At 38.7% G+C, this 20,100-nt stretch overlaps 1 protein-coding gene across 4 annotated transcripts; it reads right to left on the minus strand.

The window, feature by feature from the left end:
• Window positions 1-10: 10 nt before the first annotated feature.
• On the minus strand, window positions 11-16,825 carry LOC149820137 (E3 ubiquitin-protein ligase DA2L-like). 4 transcript variants are annotated; one of them, XM_089982725.1, is made up of 10 exons: window positions 16,568-16,591; window positions 16,309-16,389; window positions 15,329-15,620; window positions 14,664-14,715; window positions 14,540-14,585; window positions 14,347-14,428; window positions 14,050-14,194; window positions 13,859-13,970; window positions 4,010-4,076; window positions 11-971 (listed from the first exon to the last, which is right to left on the minus strand). In XM_089982725.1, exons 3-10 carry the CDS (start codon window positions 15,521-15,523, stop codon window positions 378-380), a joined length of 1,293 nt encoding a protein of 430 aa, XP_089838851.1. In that variant the 5' UTR covers window positions 15,524-15,620; window positions 16,309-16,389; window positions 16,568-16,591; the 3' UTR covers window positions 11-377. The 4 variants fall into 4 exon arrangements, with proteins under 4 accessions (XP_089838851.1, XP_089838852.1, XP_089838850.1 ...); XM_089982726.1 differs by lacking the exons at window positions 16,309-16,389; window positions 16,568-16,591 and adding an exon at window positions 16,689-16,825; XM_089982724.1 differs by lacking the exon at window positions 16,568-16,591 and having other exon boundaries at window positions 16,309-16,494.
• Window positions 16,826-20,100: the final 3,275 nt, after the last annotated feature.

A 20,100-nucleotide genomic window follows, 5' to 3' on the forward strand; every position in this document is an offset into this window, starting at 1 on the left:
GAGAATGAGATTATATGAATCAAAATGATTCAATTGAATAACTATCGTTCTTTACATCTGTGTAGAAACCCAATCTGTGCAGAAAGGGTGAAAAAGAGAAAAATACAAGAAAGAACAAGTGATTTTTGATCTACAACATATGGTCCCTCATTCAACCTGTTTTCTCCATTTCCCTTCATGCTTCTATGCCCTTTTCTTTGTGCAGAGACCCAATCTGCGCAGAAAGGGTGAAAAGGGAGAAAATTACAAAAACAAGTGATTTTTGATCTAGAAATATAGTCCCCCATTCATCACCTGTTTTCTCCATTTCCCTTTATGTTTCTATGCCCTTTTCTTTCTTGAATAGGAATCATCATATTCTCTGGCATATGAAGCTGCTAACAACTGTTACTGGCCCCAAGGTCCATGAGTGCTAGGTCTGGTCGGGCCTCAGCCAGAGAAATAGCCATGGCAAGCATCATCTGCTCCTCAAAACTCTCAGGTAGGATCCCGCCTTCTTGTGTTAGAAGAGAATGGTCACTGGCAACATCTAAAACAGGCACATATGGTGAGCAGTAGACTGCAGAACCTGAAACTGAATGCATCCTGCTGCTTACGTAGCTAGTGCCTGCTTCTGCCACTTCAGACCCATGATCCACCAGCCACTCAGCATCATCTCTAGATAGAGCTCTTCCACTTTCTGGAGACGCCTCAATCCAGCTCTCTGGAATGTGATGCCCTGTGGCTGGTCTGCCCTCTCCTTCTGGAAATGTGCTGTTCCTGGATCCTGCTTGCCCATTGGATCTGCCGTCTGAAGTGGACTCTGCATCTTTATGTTGCCTTTCAGCCAGAGCTGCAATGGCACAAGTCAGCCGAGCAGAAGGAGATGGCTCTCTTGGAGAAAACCCCGATGCTGTATACTGGTCTTCTGAACTCGAAGGTCTTGACAGTGCAAGTTCTCCACAAGGCACAGGGCTTTGAGTATCGTGCTCCTGCATTACAATGCACCTGATGCATATAATGGTGCACTAGGTTTTTATAGACAGGATCCAAGATAAAACACATGGAAACTCGCAACTTTACTTGGCTCTAAGCCAACACAAGTTGGATTCATATTTTTATAGCCATCCTCATAACATTCTTCAGCTGATCAAGTTAATATTTGTGAGCAGTATCTAACCAATAAGCAATTTAAGCTCCTTAAGCTAGTGAGAAACTAAAACATCTAGAATTTTCAGATGTTTCAAAAGCACACTTCCGCAACTTGAATTTAGTATAGTACTTGAATATAGATGGCCTGGCTAGAATAGCTCAATATAATCTAACGGTGAGCATAGATTGACAATAAATTGGAATTTGAAGAAACGTCTTCAACAAATGAAAGATTAATCTATATCTTGGATTGATCACAAAGGCTGTTGGTCAATATAAAAGACAACTGATTATAGACAACACATGAAGTATGTGGAATAAACATCACAGCACAATAATGGTCTACCACTAACCTAGAAAAATGAGTAAAAAGTGTTCCCTTTTTGGATGAGGAAATCCCAAAAAGGATGAATGACAATAATATCCTTGTCAGGGTGGGGGCTATCATGAAAAGATTGCAGAAATGCATAGTTCTGGAATGCACCTTTGGTTGGCAATGGAATTGTTATGCACAAACTTGAAAAGGTGAAAATTTTCCCTCAGCCTGCATTCAAAGAGGTGTTTCCAATTTGTTTTGTGCCTCTTACAAAGAGAACATCTTTTTCATTTTTCAAGGGTTCCTTGAAAATGAATTCTGATTGAAGGAGCTACAAAAAAACAATTCTTTTCAGATTTCTATGATTTAGGAAGCCTATAAGAAATTGTTGCCACCTATAGAAAGACTAAAGAGGGTGGCCACTTCATACAACCAATGGCAATTCGCCACAGGGTATAAAATTCCCCTCGATATAAACCTGAATTGCCAATTGCCACCACTATCTGACCCACTTAACATTGCTAGACTATGTATTCTTGGAATCAATGCAGAAACTGCAGTTTGCCATTGATATGGTAGATTTCCATGGCCATCTGCATGTTTCTTCCTCAAGCACCCTACAGCAAAAACACTTGCATCCATCCAAGATCATAAACTAAATAACTCAATTGGCTCTAGCACCAAGCTAATACCAAACTGAAGCCCAAATACTCAATTCATTGTGTGCAAGACAACCAACAAAACAGTTGACTTTTCCTTGACAAGACAGCCATTATATTGTAATGTGCAAACATATTCAATTATTCATAAAACATGAATATAAAAATTATTTGTTGATTTAATAATTTTGTTTAGATCAAAGATTTTACACATGCTACCTCAGATTTTTGTCAACCTTTGGCAGTGAATACTAGAAACAAAGAACTACCAGGTGTATAGATATTGTGTTTGTAAATTTATATTTGATATTAATTTTTCAATTTCCACCAAATATGTAAGATTGTAACTTGATGGTCATTCCATTGTAGTATAAAAGTATTAATTTATAGATAATTATTCATTTTTTTCATCAATATGACGGGAAGAACATGGGGGATGTACTCCAGAATTGCAAAAAAAAATGCAATACGCATCCTTAGCCAAACTTGTTCCTCCAATGGATGTGAGCGCAATTGGAGCATATTTGACCAAGTCCATACAAAGAGGCGCAATAGGTTGCAGCAAAAACGATTGAATGATTTAGTTTATATTCATTACAACTTGAGACTGAGGGAGAAGCAAGTCTTGAGTGTTGGAAACTCCAATCTTGTATCACTAGACAATATTTTCTTAGACAATCTAATTGACTCTTGGACCACACAAGATGCGGAAAATGGTGTGGCTGGTGAAGTGTCTATTATTTGCTTATTTTATCAATTTAAGGTTTTAACTCTACTATATTAATAATTTAATGTGTTACCCTTTTGTTAGTTTATAATGAACATTTGATTTGAGTAGGACTATCTTTGAAAATTGAAATATTTCTTATGCTTTTCTTCTTTTACAAATGTACGATGATGATTCTCAACAAGAGAATCTGGACAATGAAGATCAGGAAAATGAAGATGTTGGCTCATCAGCACAAGTGCATGTTACTAATGACAATGCGAATGAGGGATCAGTCAAGATGACGGTTTTGGTGCTTAGTGGAGTTGATGGAGAAGATGATTTGTAATTTTGTACTCTTAACTCTGGACATAGCTCCTTTTTTTGAGACTTGGAGTCTTTTGTTTGACAAATTGACATTTTGACTAGTTGACTTTGATTATTGATAGGATATAAAGGATAGTACCTAGAAACTGAGACTTGGGAGTCTGGGACTAGGAATAGGAGGCTAGGACTGATTATGAGTTATGACTTTTAAGATGATTTCTTTTTGGGGTTGGTATTGTGCATTATGTCATTTTGGTGCTTCTATTTCTAAATTGTGACAGGCTGATTGCATATGGTGGCCCATATGGGATTGTCACACTTATCTAAATTTTGAAGTTCTGAACTTACGAAGTTGTGAAATGTGTGAACATTGATGAGAAACTGTTAATTGTTTGTCCATTTTATAATTTTTATTAGTGCCAAAACATTACAAAATGATGCTTGCACCATGTTGAAATTTGAAATTTTCATAGTGAATTTGCTGCTTGGAGTTTGATTATTTGCATTCGCATTGTAGAAAGCATATTCAATATTTAAAGTATTATGTAAAAAAACACTTAAAATTTAGGTCCTAACCCGTCCGAGTTACCGAGTCAACCCGTTGACCCATGAGTCCAGGGTAGGGTGATCCAAGTCCGGGTCACGGGTTTTCCAACTGTGTCCACTAGAAGAGAAGTATATCTATGAGAAACAGGTTAAATTCTAACTTTAACCTCCAAATGAATAACTTTAAAATTGACATAGATAACTTGCAAGTTAGTGTTAGTTCTGGTAGGATACTCAGTATGCACTTCAGTACCAGTCCAAGAAGCTCACTCTCAATAACATTTATATGAAAAAGGCATGTCAGCCAAAGCTCTTAAAGTATACCTGAATGGATAGCCAGATTGCTTCCATAACCATTATGTCCTCTAAATCTAGATCAAACCCTTCATCCCTGCATATTATGGCAAGACTCAGCACTGGTATCAAAAGAAGAATACAGAAACACTCAAGCAATGAATATCAACATATTAAAATTTTGTCCCTTTTCACAAAAAAAGGGAGTGCAAACAACAAGCATTTAAAAGAACAAAATTAGCTTCACATAAAAGATAGATGAACAAACAGATTATTATAACTGAAGAAACAATATGGAGAAAATGTGCAGGCAAGTCTAGAGTCTGACATGGAAAATGGGATGCACTAATTGCACAAAAAAGGAAAATTAAATGATAAATTTCACAGGATATGATTGACAACATTTGGTACATAGAACGCAAGGGAGTTGTCAGATGAAAGGTCAACATTGGCAATAAAAGCAATATACATGGGTTAGGCTATGTAACAGGGATTCGGCTAGCAGGGTGCCGCACCCGTGTCGACGCGGGTGCGGGTGCGGCCAACCCGACCCTGGGTGCATTGACCGCACTCAGGGTCATTTCAGTCCATTTTTTTGGATTTTTTTTTTTTAAATTTGCCCTATGAAATGGGCTGCGGAATTTTTAAAAAAAAAATCTTGGGGGGGGGGGGGGTGCTGCCCCCCTATAACCCCCCGTCAGGGGCAGCCCCCCCCCGGGACCCACGCCGGGGGGGGAACCCCGGACCCCCCTGCCGCACCCCAGCACCCGGGTTTTTTGGAAGTGCCGAATCCCCGCACCCATGTGACATAGGGGCTAGGTTATCAGGGTCTCTAGGAGCAGCATGGACTAGGCAAGGAAAAGAGGAGAATGAAGCAAAAAAATGGAATACGGTCAGACTGCTGGTCAGATCTGGTTATCGGCTAGAAACAGTCACATATCTCGGTTTCGGGATATTCTCAATAAGGGATAATCTTGCGGTATTTAACAAAAATCGTTCTTTTTCGAAAAAAAAAACTTGAGAAAATATTGGTATATTTAAATTTTGAAAATCTATAATAAAATACATAAAAATAGAATGAAAAGTATAAAATTTACAGAAAATGTTACTATCACATTAATAATGAAATAATATCATGATAAAATTGTGACATTTACAGAATAAGCTATATTTTGAAAAAATCTCTTTTTTGGGATTTTATCAGGTCTATTGTGGATTTTATCATGATAATTACAATTTTTTTCAAAATATTGTGGATATTTGTTACTATGGTTGGAAATTCCTAAATCAGGTCAGTTTACTTGGGCATATCGCTAGTCCACTTCTATTGAGATGGAATGAGGTCCAACCCACTAACAACTCTAAGCATATCTAATATGTATAACTTCTAAGAGTTACAATGGGGAGGTCAGCTAACATAGACACTATTATGAATAAACATGCCACACATGTACCGAAAAAATATAAAGGTCAAAGTTCAAACAGAAAGCAGGATACTACAAATAACTTGTTGACAAAACAATAGTCTCTTTAAATTTCAGATTAGCGCAAAAAGAGATAAGAAACACAGTAAGATGCTATATTTCAACAAACAAATATGAGAAAGCATGAAAGAGAGTGTGTTCGAAGGTGCTATAAGTTTGGAGTCGAGTAAAACATTTTATCCAAGGGAACAAAGGGTTAAAGTCCTAAAGATAGCATTCTATATATGAGATGAACCGAACATAGTATCTTCAATCCAAAAGAATCAAGCTCTATGGCAGTATTTCATCTCAACAAACACATCTTGCATAATATGACGTAATGAAGAATACCTAAGTATGCCTATAAAACAATCTTGCCATTCCACGCTCTTGATCAAGAACAAATTCATGAAATTTGGTTAATGAGATGAACCGAACATAGTAGCTTCAATCCAAAAGAATCGAGCTATATGGCATTAGGGATGAACATGAGCCGAGCTTAGCATGTTCAAGCTCAGCTCGCCCAAGTAAAGTGGTGTCCAGGCTCAGCTCGAGCTCGGCCCGAGCTCAACAGGCAATGAGAGAAGAAAGAGAGAGAGAGAGAGAGGAAGGCGTTGAGGGATCTCACAAAGGGGCAGAGACCGAGCTTATCCATTTGTTGATTCAGCTCGTTTACCAACCCCAGTTTTGGCTTGATGAAAAAAAAAACACACTTGTTGTCATGGTAGACCCAAACAAATTTGCCGCCATCACCAAAGTGACCCCCAAGAGCAAAAACATAAAAACGACCACCAAGGCCACCAGACGATTTGAAAACCCACCACACGAGAAGTACCAAGCCAAACTTGACCCACCATGGAGACAACCACCATGAGAGGATGATCACTTTGTTGATGAATCGCTCACCGCATTGGAGAGCAAGAAGGTTCTTCTGATCATCGAGGAATTTCTGGAGGGTATCGACGGAGCGAGAGGCAGTGAGCTTTGAGGCAGCAATAGAAAGGAAGACGTGGTCGAGGTGGGACTTGTTAAAATGTAAAACTGTACATATATGTATATATAATAATATTATATTATTATATATATATATATAAATACATTTTTTATTTCTTTCTTTTCTGTAATTTTTTTCCTTTATTTTTATTTTTTGTCTTTATGTCATCTAGTTCAGTTTGAACTAGAATGACTGTTGCTAGTCAAGTCCTGTCCAGACTTGACTAGCAATAGAGTTGTTGGACTGACACATTCCAACAGCTCTAAATAGAGTTGTTGGACTGTGCCCAACAGCTCTATTGAGTCCTCTTTCAGTTGTGTATATAAAGGGGTGCAGCCCCTCTTGTATTTTAATTTCAATGCTTCTTAAGCAATTGGTTTTTCATATCAATAAAGAATACATTTTTATTTTTATTTTGTTTCCAGTTATACCCTTTTTAAGGGTTATGCTTTAGTGTCATTCTTGACACTTGCCCTTGTTAATCTAAGCTCGTGTTTCGAAGATCCCCATTTCATTTCATGGTATCAGAGCCGCGGAAGTACTAAATCTTGAGGAAAAGCTGCCTCGGTTTTCGTGCCCGTTTGCAAAAGTGTTCGCCACTTGAAGAGAAGTGTTTTATCACTTCATTGGAGAAGATTTCACATCTTGTTGTATTGTTTTTTTTTCTTTATTTTTCATTTTCCTTCTTGTTTCTCTTTTATCCCTATTCTTTCTCTCCTTGTAATCGATGGATGACAATGATAAAGTCACCATCATGCCTATGAAACTAAGCGATACGAACTATGTAACATGGGCTTCAATCATGAAGCACCATATATGGGGAAAAGGCTTATGGGGGATTGTGGATGGTTCCGATTCGGAACCTAAGCTATCTCTTACTAAAAAGGAGGGAGATAAAGAGGTCCCTCTATTGGAAGAAGAGAAAATCAAGGCTATTGCCTCATACGAGAAGAAATGGAAAGAATGGAGAATATCTCATGCGAAGATAATGTCATGGCTTATCAATAGCGTTGACATTAAAAAATGCTCAAGTCTTGCCAAATTTGATCATGCTGATAAGGCATGGGAATACCTTAAGAATATGTATTCCCTTAAAGATATTGCACACGTGTGCAACCTCCAAAAAAAAGTTCGAATGATGACACAAGGAGACAAAACTATTCGTGAATATTACAATGGGTTGTCCGAACTTTGGGAAGAACTTTCCCTTTTAGAACCAAAGTGGCATTGTGCCGAAGACATCGAGCTTCGTCAAAAACAACTCGATGCTGAACATTTTTACCAGTTTATCACTGGATTAAGGCCGGAATTTGAAACCACTAAATCGGCCCTACTTCACCGGGGAAAAATTCCTTCTATTGTTGAAACTATTGAAGAGTTAACAATGAAAGAAAATCGTCTCCGGAAAGGTTCTTTAAAAATTGAAGATGATTCTGTTTTAGCCGTCTCTAGACCAGGGAATCATGTTCGATCATATAGGCCTCCTCACTTTAACCGACAAAATGGTGACTATGATAAGAAGAAAGTTATTTGTCATCACTGTCATGAACCGGGACACTACAGGCCACAATGTCCCAAACTTAAGGAGCTGAGAGAAAAAAAAGCTGCAATTGCTGGATCGGAGCCTAAAGATCAGGATGCACCAGTTTCCCTGGCCCAACTAATGGAGATTCTTCAGCCTCTCATCAAAGGTGCCTCTTCCTCATCTGAAGCTTCAACCGGCGCAGCAGCCTCATCTTTTTCTGATCTAGGTAAAATTTCTTGGCTTCTTGACTCTGGTGCATCTTTTCATATGACCCCAAATAATCAAAGTCTATCCAAATGTGTTAAAAATAAAACAAGTGTGTCAAAGGTCTTTACTGCTGATGGGACTTCTCTTGAAATAGAAGGAATAGGAAATTTTGAAAAAATTTATAAAACAAAATTTTTTTTTATTCCAGAAATTAGACATGTTCCCAAATTAAATTTAAATCTTTTATCTGTATCTCAAATTTCTGATTATGGGTGTAATATTTCTTTTTCTTCTCATGGTTGTTGGGTACAGGATCGTCAGTCAGGCAAGCTGATTGGGGAAGGCCATAGAGAAGGAGGACTCTATTACATGGATTTTATGGAAATGCCGAAAAAAACTTTTTGTTATAATATTCAAAAAATAGAGTTGGAACTGTGGCATAAGAGACTTGGTCACCCACATATAGCCAAAATCCAACATTTTTCAAATCTAGGAAAATTTTGTAACTCTGAATCATTTGATTGTAAAGATTGTATTTTCGGCAAAATGAAAAGATTACCATTTCAGAACAGAACCTTTTTCTCTTCAAGACCGCTTGAATTAATACACTCGGATGTTTGGGGTCCTGCACCAGTAATTTCTAAAGGAGGATTTGTTTACTATGTTATTTTTGTCGATGATTTCTCCCGACATACGTGGATGTACTTTCTCAAACATAAGTCTGAAGTATTTTCATACTTTCAAACTTTTCATAATATGGTTAAAAACAAGTTTCAAAATGATATTACTATTTTTCGCACAGATTCAGGGGGAGAGTTTTTATCCACAGATTTTCAAAATTATCTTAAATTGCATGGCATCACACATCAAAGATTTTGTCCTTATACACCTCAACAAAATGGACTGGCAGAACGAAAACATCGCCATATTATAGAAACCACTAGGACTTTATTAATAGCAAATCAAGTCCCGAAAGACTTTTGGGCAGAAGTTGCCTTAACTGCCACCTATCTCATTAATAGGATGCCATCTTCTTCGTTACAAAATATCACTCCCATTGAAAAACTTATGAACATTTCTCCAGACTACTCTAGACTAAGAATATTTGGGTGCAAATGTTTCATATTTAATGACAAAAATGATAAACTTTCCCCTCGTGCGATTCCCTGTGCCTTTTTAGGATATGCTGAAAATCAGAAAGGTTATAGATGTTTTGACTTCAAAAATAATAAACTATATGTGTCTAGAAATGTTTCCTTTCTTGAAAAGGAGAGCTTCTTTGATTTTAGAAAATTAAAAGACGTCGCTGAGTACTCCTTTTTGCTAGATCTAACATCAACATCTGATGAATATGACCTTGACTGTAACTTTGATGATGATCAAAGAATTATTGATCTTAATGTTGAAAATGAAGAAGTTCATAGAGATACTAGTATTCAATATTCCAGGCGACAAGAGTCTAATCCTCCATGTGCACTTGAGAAATATTCTAACATTCCAACTAGACAATCATCCCGAATCTCGAGGCCTCCAGGAAAGTTTGTATCATACGAGTCTTTCTCACCCACATATAGGGCAGTTATTGCATTAATTCACTCATATGAAGAACCATCCACATATTTTCAAGCAAAAAATGATATCAAATGGATAGAAGCCATAAAAGCTGAATTAGATGCACTTGAAAAGGCTTCTACATGGAATATTCAAGATCTTCCTCTAGGGAAGAAAACTATAGGATGTCGATGGGTTTATAAAATTAAAACCAAGAGTGATGGTACTCTTGAAAGATATAAAGCCCGTTTAGTAGCCAAAGGTTATGCCCAAGAATATGGGATTGATTATGAAGAAACCTTTGCTCCGGTGGCTCGTATGACTACTGTCCGAACCTTAATTGCCTTAGCTTCTATCAAAAAATGGTCTATTTTTCAAATGGATGTCAAAAATATTTTTTTAAATGGAAAGCTAGTTGAAGAAGTATATATGGAACCCCCTCCTGGTCTAAGTATTCCTAAGGGTAAAGTCATTCGCTTAGAAAAAGCTCTTTATGGACTTAAACAAGCACCAAAAGCTTGGTATGATAGGTTTAGTCGTGTTATGATTGATATTGGTTTTCAATTCTGTTTAACTGACACTGCTTTGTTTATTAAGAATTCTGATGCAGGGATCATTGTGCTTCTTCTCTATGTGGATGATATGATCATTACCGGAAGCGATAAACAGGGAGTTGAAACAATCAAAACACTTCTTAAATCTCATTTTGAAATGACTGATTTAGGCTTGTTGAGATATTTTTTAGGCATTGAAGTTGCTTATTCTCCTAGAGGATATTTATTATCTCAGACTAAATTTGCTTTTGATATTGTTTTCAGGTCTGGTATTACTGATGATAAGAAAGTTGATACTCCAGAAGTTGTTAATGTTAAAATGAAGATTGATGATGGAGAACTTCTTGCAGACCCTACTCCTTATAGACAGCTTGTCGGGGCACTTTCCTATCTATCTATTACCAGACCAGATATAGCACATGTTGTTCATACAGCAAGTCAATTTCAACATGCTCCTACTTTTGTTCATATGGGAGCAGTCATGCGTATTATCAGATACATCAAGTCCTCTCTTTCACGAGGACTTTTCTTATCTTTCTCCTCTTCTCTTGATTTAATTGCATATACTGATGCTGATTGGGGAGGTGATCCCAATAACAGACACTCAACCACTGACTTTTGTGTCTTTTTAGGGGAATCATTAATCTCGTGGAGGTGTAAAAAGCAGCAGAAGGTATCTCTCTCATCCACCGAAGCTGAATACAGAGTCATGGCAACCACGACCATGGAAGTAGTTTGGCTCCGACGACTGCTTGCTGACATGAGAGCTGAAGCAACAAAGGCTTCACAAATGTGTTGTGACAACAAAAGTGCGATCTACATTGCCAGTAACAGAACATTCCACGAACGCACCAAACACATCGAAATGGATTGTCACTACGTCAGAGAGGAATATCTACACAGGATAATTGATCTGCCATATGTCACTTCAGAATATCAGTTAGCAGACTTCTTTATAAAGCCTCTCGCTGCTCCCCGGTTTCACTTTCTCTTAGACAAACTTTCGCTCATTGTACCGTAAGTTTGAGGGGGAGTGTTAAAATGTAAAACTGTACATATATGTATATATAATAATATTATATTATTATATATATATATAAATACATTTTTTATTTCTTTCTTTTCTGTAATTTTTTTCCTTTATTTTTATTTTTTGTCTTTATGTCATCTAGTTCAGTTTGAACTAGAATGACTGTTGCTAGTCAAGTCCTGTCCAGACTTGACTAGCAATAGAGTTGTTGGACTGTGCCCAACAGCTCTATTGAGTCCTCTTTCAGTTGTGTATATAAAGGGGTGCAGCCCCTCTTGTATTTTAATTCCAATGCTTCTTAAGCAATTGGTTTTTCATATCAATAAAGAATATATTTTTATTTTTATTTTGTTTCCAGTTATACCCTTTTTAAGGGTTATGCTTTAGTGTCATTCTTGACACTTGCCCTTGTTAATCTAAGCTCGTGTTTCGAAGATCCCCATTTCATTTCAGGACTCCCACTGAGACTCAGCTTGTGAGATAGAGAGAGAGAGACCTCCACGGTCCACCACCATTCCCTCATGTTTCCTAGTGAGAGAGAGATGGGAGAGAAGGAGAGGGGAGCTCAAGAGATGGGACTTGGGAGAAAAGGGGCGGGGGACTCGAGATAGGGTGGTGGGCTAGAGACAAAGAGATAGGAGAGAAGAGGCAAGGAGGTCAAGAAGAGGGGCTCGAGGTGGTTGTGTGGGGGAGGGAGGATGATATTTAATATATCTTGTATAATTAATATATTTTTATATTATATAAAATTTAAATACGAGTCAAGCCTACTGAGCTTTATCAAGCTCGGCTTGTTTGCTCGGCCGAGCTTCGAAGCTTAGTTCAAGCTTGCCTCATTTACGGGATGAGCTGAGCCCGAGCCGGCTCGATTCGTTGTGCATCCCTATATGGCAGTATTTCATCTCAACAAACCCATCTTGCATAATATGATGTAATGAAGAATAGCCAAGTATGCCTAGAAAACAATCTTACCATTTCACGCTCTTGATCAAGAACAAATTCATGAAAATTGGTTAATAAGAGCACAAATACAGGATTAAGCATCATATTGATTGATTAAGAATTGATAAACCATGTAAGAATCCTAACAGAATCCTGGAACTGTCATTATTCTTTACTTCAAAGTAATCATACAAAAGTCATGATGGTATGAACCCCATAGGCTCTAACCTATATCCCTCATTGTAAGAACCCTTTTTTGGCATCATTAAGGGAACAACATGGTCCCATAGGTGTCAATTCAAGGTAAAATAAGTGAATTGGTGTCAAAAGTAAGAATATTAGACACTGAGAAATGCCTATGGAGGTCTCTGCCATACCTCAGAAGTGGGAAACTCTTTGCCTCCCCAAAAGAAAGGGAAACACATCTTTCATTTGTGGGAAGCACACTTCATGTGAAGGGAAAAGTGTGCTTCCCATTTGCTTCTCATACAATTCCTAATTGATTCCTGTTTGCTTCTCACACACTTCTTGATTGCTTTCCACTAGCTTCTTATACACTTCCCAATCACATTCAACACCCTTCATTTTTTTATATTATGCACTATTTTTAGTTATAAAAAGGCTTATACACGCTTCCACATTGCTTCCTACTCACTTCCACTTTGTTTCCATGTCATTTCCTATTCGATTCCATTTTCTGTTCCTTGTAGTTCCTGCATGTTTTCCACTTTTCACGCACCTCCACAACAATTCATAAATGTTTCACCCTTCACGCTTCACAATTGTATTGAACAGTCACTTCCCTACTTCCACTTCACGCATTGCTTCTCATATACCACTTTTGGAGCAATCAATATAAGTTATCCAAACTAAGATAATATGGGAATTAAGTTGAACAGGCACCAGACAACAATCAGCCCAGTATAAACTCAATCCCTAGCAGCACTAAACACCCAATTCCAATGGAGATTCTTTAAGACATGCAAGTATGCACTCACTATCAAGCCAAGACTAGCCAAAAGATCCTATCCAAGATACAGGGTCGGGCTTAAAGTTGTAGCTGTGGCACAGAAAAGAATTGATGAAAAATTTTAAAGGATCCATGTTCATCAAAAAATGCACAAGTAGGGAATACTTAGGCATTAGTTAGGATTTAGGAATGCCCCCAGTTCCTTATTCTTCTGGAATACAGAGTGCCACTGATGAAAATAAAACTTTTTAACTCCACAAAAATAGACCATCAATGGTTAGCAAATGGATACACATGAGTTCCACTGACAGGTTCCCCTCAATAAAAATGAGAGTTTAGGAAGCACGTTTATGCACCTCTGCCCCCAAAGCTAGATTTCCTTTTCGAACCCCAGGCTCCTGGTTATGGCAGTGAGAAAAAATTATTCATTCACTGAAACAATCAGACTTGTAACACCTAAATTAGAAAATAAATGAATATCTAAAATATGGCAGAGATACAACTTCAGGCATTTGTCACCACTGCAACAGGGACAAATTAACAGCTTAACAATTAGATTAGAAAAATACAATAATCAAAGTACACAAAGGCCATGGGTATGCTATCATAACATGCACAAAATATGGTATTTAACCATTCAGACCTGTTATGCCTGGTATGGACAGGTTGCCTGATCAGAGGTCCTGCAGATGAATCTTGAGATGGTATGATTTCTTCACCTTGAGCGGAAATTGGCATAGATGATGGAGCTGTCACTGAAATAAAGTTCCATCAATGTAAGACAGTCTGAATATAAGTAAAATATGTGGACAGAAAACAAAAACTTCTGACAACCTAGAAATGAGCCACTCGTGACATCCATATGTCCAATTTCTGTAGGCATCAAACTTCTCTCCTGTCTTCTAAGTATTCTTTCTTCTTCATCAAGAAGCTCCTGTTGCCGCATCCTTATTTTTGCTTCGATAACCTTTTGCTCTTCCTAGGCATAAAAAGGACATAAGTTTGCAACCAAAAAGAAATTGTCAAGAACATAGAATTAGGTGTCTGCACAATCCATGTTAACAGAAACCAGTCACTGCAAATTTATGATACATAACAAAAACAACATTTTAAGTCATAAGAGAATCTTACAATTTGTTCCATCCCCTTCTCCTCTTTAGTCTTGACACCCCGATATTCTACAGCATAACTTGATGTTTTGCAGAAAGGGCACCTTCATGTTAAGAACTTCATGGATTAAAACAATGCAGCTGCTTGTTTTACAGCTAAACAGGAAATGACATTGTAATATGCATAAGAAAATAGAAGGGGAAGTGAATGATACTGTGTAGGGCGAATTGAATGAGGCGGCTTCATCTGCAGAAAACACTCTGCCAAGATGGATTCCCATAAGCATGCTTTAAACTTTTTAATGAATAGAAGAAACGAAATAAACAACAAAAGAATACCTGTACATACGCCTTTCATGCAGCATTTTGAACGGTTGAGACTAGGATAATACTAGTACAAAGAACATAAAAGACAGAAAGAGAGAGAGAGAAAGATAAGAACATTTCCCATGGAAATATCCAACAAGAATATAACCATAAACACATAGAAACACAAAATATAATAACAGCAATCTTCAATTCATTGAGGTTCGAAGAAGGAACCAAACTGTACAATTTATTTATTGTTCCGTGTAAGAACTCAATGGCACATTCCCCATTTTGAACCAACAATACAGAAACAAAGGACCGCTCTGGATAAGCACATAAAGAGACCAAAATGATTCAATTAACAATCCAAGACTGATTAGTCATCTAACTCTCCCAGAGAACAACCAGCGTATGAAGTGTGATGAACAAGATCAAACCCATCACAACGAATTTGCAAAAGGAAGTAATGTCCAACTGACATTCTATCAACAACATCACCATTTTCCATTTATCCTCGGATAGTACCTAAGCAATCAAATAAGTGAATAATATGATCAAACTGCATACACCATTTAAATGGCTGTAGCAATTCGATTCAATCACTCCCCAAAATCCCTATAAAACACAATCTAAACTTAGCGATAACAGCATAAGCAAAACAAAGAGCTCAAAGAAAAAGCACATAAATTACGGACCAGGAAGCAAATCGGGCACTCTTCGAGATCAAACCCACGATCGTCGGTGCCCGGATAGCAAGGAGCCAACTTAGCGTCAAGTATTAGCTTCCTCAACTTCTTACGATCAATATCATTGCTCAACTGATACAACCCCTGCGGCCGCGTGTACATCTCATCGACAATTTGCCTCTTCCTGACCAACTTATTCCCCATCCCACCAAAGAAGAGGAAAATCAAAAGAAAAATCAAGAGCCACCGTTCACTTCTATATCATCAATCTTCACGGCGAACCATCAAAAAACCAACTTCCCTAAAACCAAAAAATGAAACAAAAATCAGCCAAAAAAACTGTCACCAACAACCAAAACTCCACTGCTTCCACTTCACAACGCACCAACAAAGAAGGCCGTAATTTTTCATCAATAAACAAGTGATATTCGGATCTCACGCCACTATCCCAAGACCAAAATTTAAATTCTAGAGAGAGAGAGAGAGTTCCGATCAATATAAACGCTGAACTCAATGCAAAAACCTGAAGAAAACTACAATCATCGCCCAGAAAAATCCCAATTTTCCAGTTCAGCGTTTGGAGAAGAAAAAACGAAAATAATAATAATAATAAATGAAATTCCAAAAAGCCTACGATACCAAACCAAATCAAAGAAAGGAAAACCCTAAACCGCCCTCTCAAGAAAACCATAGATTCTCCCATATTCTTCCGGTTGAGAAAAGCGAAACAAATCTTCCACCAAATTCACCAACAACCTTACAGCGGAAAAAGCAAACCAAGCGGAGAGAAAAGGGGACCAAAATCCCGCCGAAAACTCAAAAAAAAACACGTACTATCACTCCTGGAACAAGAACCCAAACAAGGGTAACAGGAATTCCCTTCTCGCAATCCGGTCAACAAGTGAAAAATTAGTACGAAAATCGCCTCCTCAGATCCCACAAATGAAGAGAGAGAGAGAGAGAGTACTGTTTGGGGGCTAGGGACGTACTTTTTCTGACACAATTCGAGAAACATGGATTGTCGTGAAATCCGGCATCGGGCGGGCGACGATTGCCGGAAAAGAGGAATTCTGTGCTCCGGGAAGAAAAAAAACAAATATTGAGGAATTCTTTTCCTAGGAATGAACCGTGGCAATAAAAAATTTTAATAAAAATAAAAAACACCAAAGACTCTCTCTCTCTCTCTCTCTCTCTCTATATATATATATATATATATATATATATATTTAATGGCAGAGGGGAGAGAACCAAGGGCTGGACTTGGGTCCAGCTGTGCAACCAAAGTCACTGTAAACAGCAAATACAGAGGCAAAAATGAATTGGCGGACCATGTTTTGTCATTTAATATGAGATGATCACGGTTACTAACCTGCTGCCAAGGGAATCTTCGCCGCAAGGTTGATGCTAGAGTGGACTCTTCAATAGGCGGAGAGACCTCCAAGAATTTTACCAAAAAAAGAAGGCCTATCAATGTGCAATCGGTGAATGATCTTTCAAAAAAAAAAATCCATAATAAACCGAGAATGACAAAGACGACTCTAATTGCTTGATTATGAAATATTAGTCTTCTTTTTCATCTTTCTTTCTTAGATATTTTAACGCCATATGAGGTAATCTGACAGAGTGCCCCGATCACCATCCACCACTGAGGACACAAACATTTGTCAAGGCGGCCACACCTAGGCAGCGTTGGCTCAGCCCGCCGTACTTATTGTTCTGTCAGCGTAAAACTTTGAAGGCTAACCCAAGGAGTCCGTCAAGGCTTCTGCTTATGAAAAGGGTGACGCCCATGAGATTTGAGCCTAGGCTGCTCGTCAAACGACCTAGGCCCATCGCACTGCGCCAAACCCCTTGGTCTAGCTGCATCCTATTCTGAGGCTCATGGAAAAATTATCATGATGATATATATTTGAAGGCTTAGAAAGAGTGAACAGACCCAGTACTCAGCAGAGAACCTTTGCAAGCTACTCCATGCAACAAGGAATGCCACGCACCCATTCATGGGACCCATCTCGGCCATGAATGTATACTTGGCATCTTGTGATTGGACCAACTATCTTACAAAATGTACGTATGGATGTATCTCCCCCCTCCACTGAAAATGTGTCAGATTGAGTTGGGAGGGAACACTTTTGGAAGGGATATTAGAAGTTTGAAGCATCCACAAATATCTACTTTGGAGGGGGTGATACTTGTGGGGGGGGGGGGGGGGGGGGGGGGGGTTGTCTTTTCCTTTTTCCTCTTTTTGGTTTTTCCGGCTTTTGGAAAGTGTCAAAACCCAAACACTTCCCAATGACCCCAAATCCCTACCCCAACTCTGTCATTCACGATCAAGTAGGCTCAAGCTCACTTGGCTCGGCTGGGTCAAAGATGGGTATCCCTTCTTCTCTCTCATTTTAGATGATTAGTGGAGAGTGAGAAGAGGCCCCCACGTGAAAACATTAATGAAGAAATTCTTCCTCTACTCCACTCCACTCGTGGAGTAGTGGGGAGAAGGAGATCTCTCCTTACATGCGGGAGTTATGAAGGTGTGAGAAGAGAGAGATGGAACACACACAGAGCTCGTGAAAAGGAGAGGAAACGGTGGTTTGACAAGGGACAACGACTGAAAGATAAGGTGGGCTCCCTTGCGTTTTTTTTGTTAAAAAAATGTAAGACAAGACTGGCAAATTGGGAGAGTTTGTTGGCATCGCTGAAAAAAAAAAAATAAGAAACCGGCAACGGAGTGGGGTTTGCCGGTGTTGTCACGGTCATGAGTAAGTGAAGAAGGGTAGGGGCGGGGCCTCTATCCCTGCCACCCCTCGGTGAGGCGGGTAGGGAACAGGGGTGACCATAGGGATGGCAGTGGACCGGGGGACAACCAGGCTCTGCCCCGCATCGCCCCGTTTGGACTCAGGATGAAAGGCATGAAACGGGGATGGAAGCGGGGATGAAGGTTAAAATCTATCCCCGTGCGAGGATGGAGGCGGGGATAGACTTACACTTTTCCTGCCCCGCCCCGTCCCGTCCCTATCTTTGTCCCAATCCCATCTTAATTCCTTTAAGGAATGACTATAGACTAAGGGGAAATTGAACCGGGGATGGAGGTTAAAATTCATCCCTCTGCAGGGATGGAGGCGGGGATGAAGGTTCAGATTTTGAAATGGGGCGGGGTCGAGACCTTGTCCCCCACCCCGTCCCAGTCCACTACCATCCCTAGGTGACCCTGTCCATACTTCCCATTCTAACAAAGGGAGAAACAGTGGGGGGATAGGGGTTCGCCTATTCCCCTAGCCCTCAAAGAGAAAAGGAAGGAGAGAAGCAAGAACAGGGGTCACCTTAGTAAAGTGAAAGGGAGAGTAGCGGGGACCATAGTGACAAACGTTTTAAACGACAATTTCTCGTATTTTAAAAACTCGTGAGAAATAAAAAAAAAATCATAAATCTTGTGTTTTTTTGCAAAATCTCAACAATAAAAAAATAAATTAAAAAATATAAACTTTATTTTTTTATAATAAAATGTTAATAACAAATATTTAAAAATAAAAATACATGTTTTTGCGATAAATAGTTGTTTAAAAAGTAAATATCATGTTTAAATCGCGGTATTTATGTGTTTTCATAAATCTCGCGAGAAATTGTCGTTTTAAACTTTCAGGTAATTTCTCAAGATATTATCGCGAGATTTTCATAAATCTAGTGATATTTGTCACTATGGCGGGGACAAGGGCGACCCTGTTCTTGCCACCCACCTTACGAAAACAGGAGGGGCGGGGGTTGACCCTACTGCACACCATGAGGAAGCGAGAGGGGGGCGGGGGTTGACCCAAGGTTATCCTTGCCACCCTTCATAAGAAAGAAAAAGGTGGAAACTAGGGGGGCCTGCCTCAATCACCGACAACTACAAGGTTGTCGGTGGCAACCATACGAGAGAGAGGTGAGTCATTGGTTAGAACAAATTTTGTAGTCCCAATCTCAATTTTTCTAGAAAGGCATCGAACTGACTCGTTTCATAGCTGAACTGAACCCAGCCGACCAGCCAACTCGGTCTGACTGCAACTCAGACCAAGTCGAGTCGGTCTATACTAGACCGACTCAGTTTGGGTGCACCTTAAACCAAGTCGGTCAAGAGTTAAAAAAAAAACATGTGTGAGAGGGTGGGGTTAAGGTTTGAATCCCTAAAACTCATAAGAAGGGAATTACCCCTAACTAGTAGATTAACTTAGCTTAGATTACTAGGAGTAACAAACAAATTATATATATATATATATGGTTGTTTTGGGTATATGTATAAGATACAGATACAAATTGAACGGGATCAAAAACTGAAAAACAAACTCAGTGGGCTAGAAGTATCCCTCACGATATTGTCAACCAGATCCTTACCTGCTTGAGAGACAAAATGACTGTTTTTGCCCATATTTTGCCACTTCGTAAAACGAGCATAACTCTTCACCCCTGTATTGAATTTGGGTGATTTTTTGACCCCTGAATTTCTCTTCCAAAGAGAAATCCATTGGTTTATGGCAAGATGTCAGACACCGTGAACTGTGATCAGGGTCTGACATAAAGGCTTGGGTAGTGTGTTTTATATAAAGTGGGCACTGAAAATGATATTTTTAGTGATTTATGATTCATGTTCGTTTACATATCAAAACTTGCAAAAAAAGCTAAGGTTGAGTCATAGTTTGAGATTCGGGTAATTTGATGTAAGTAAACATTCTCAAATAACTTCCTAGATAATAAAATGCATCTTGGTATAGATAGATGTTATGATTCCTTGTACTTTTACAGTTTGTGTA

The sequence above is a fragment of the Nuphar pumila genome, chromosome 12 (genome assembly GCF_984573655.1).
Source record: "Nuphar pumila chromosome 12, dmNupPumi1.hap1.1, whole genome shotgun sequence".
In the NCBI taxonomy this organism is placed as follows: Eukaryota; Viridiplantae; Streptophyta; class Magnoliopsida; order Nymphaeales; family Nymphaeaceae; genus Nuphar; species Nuphar pumila.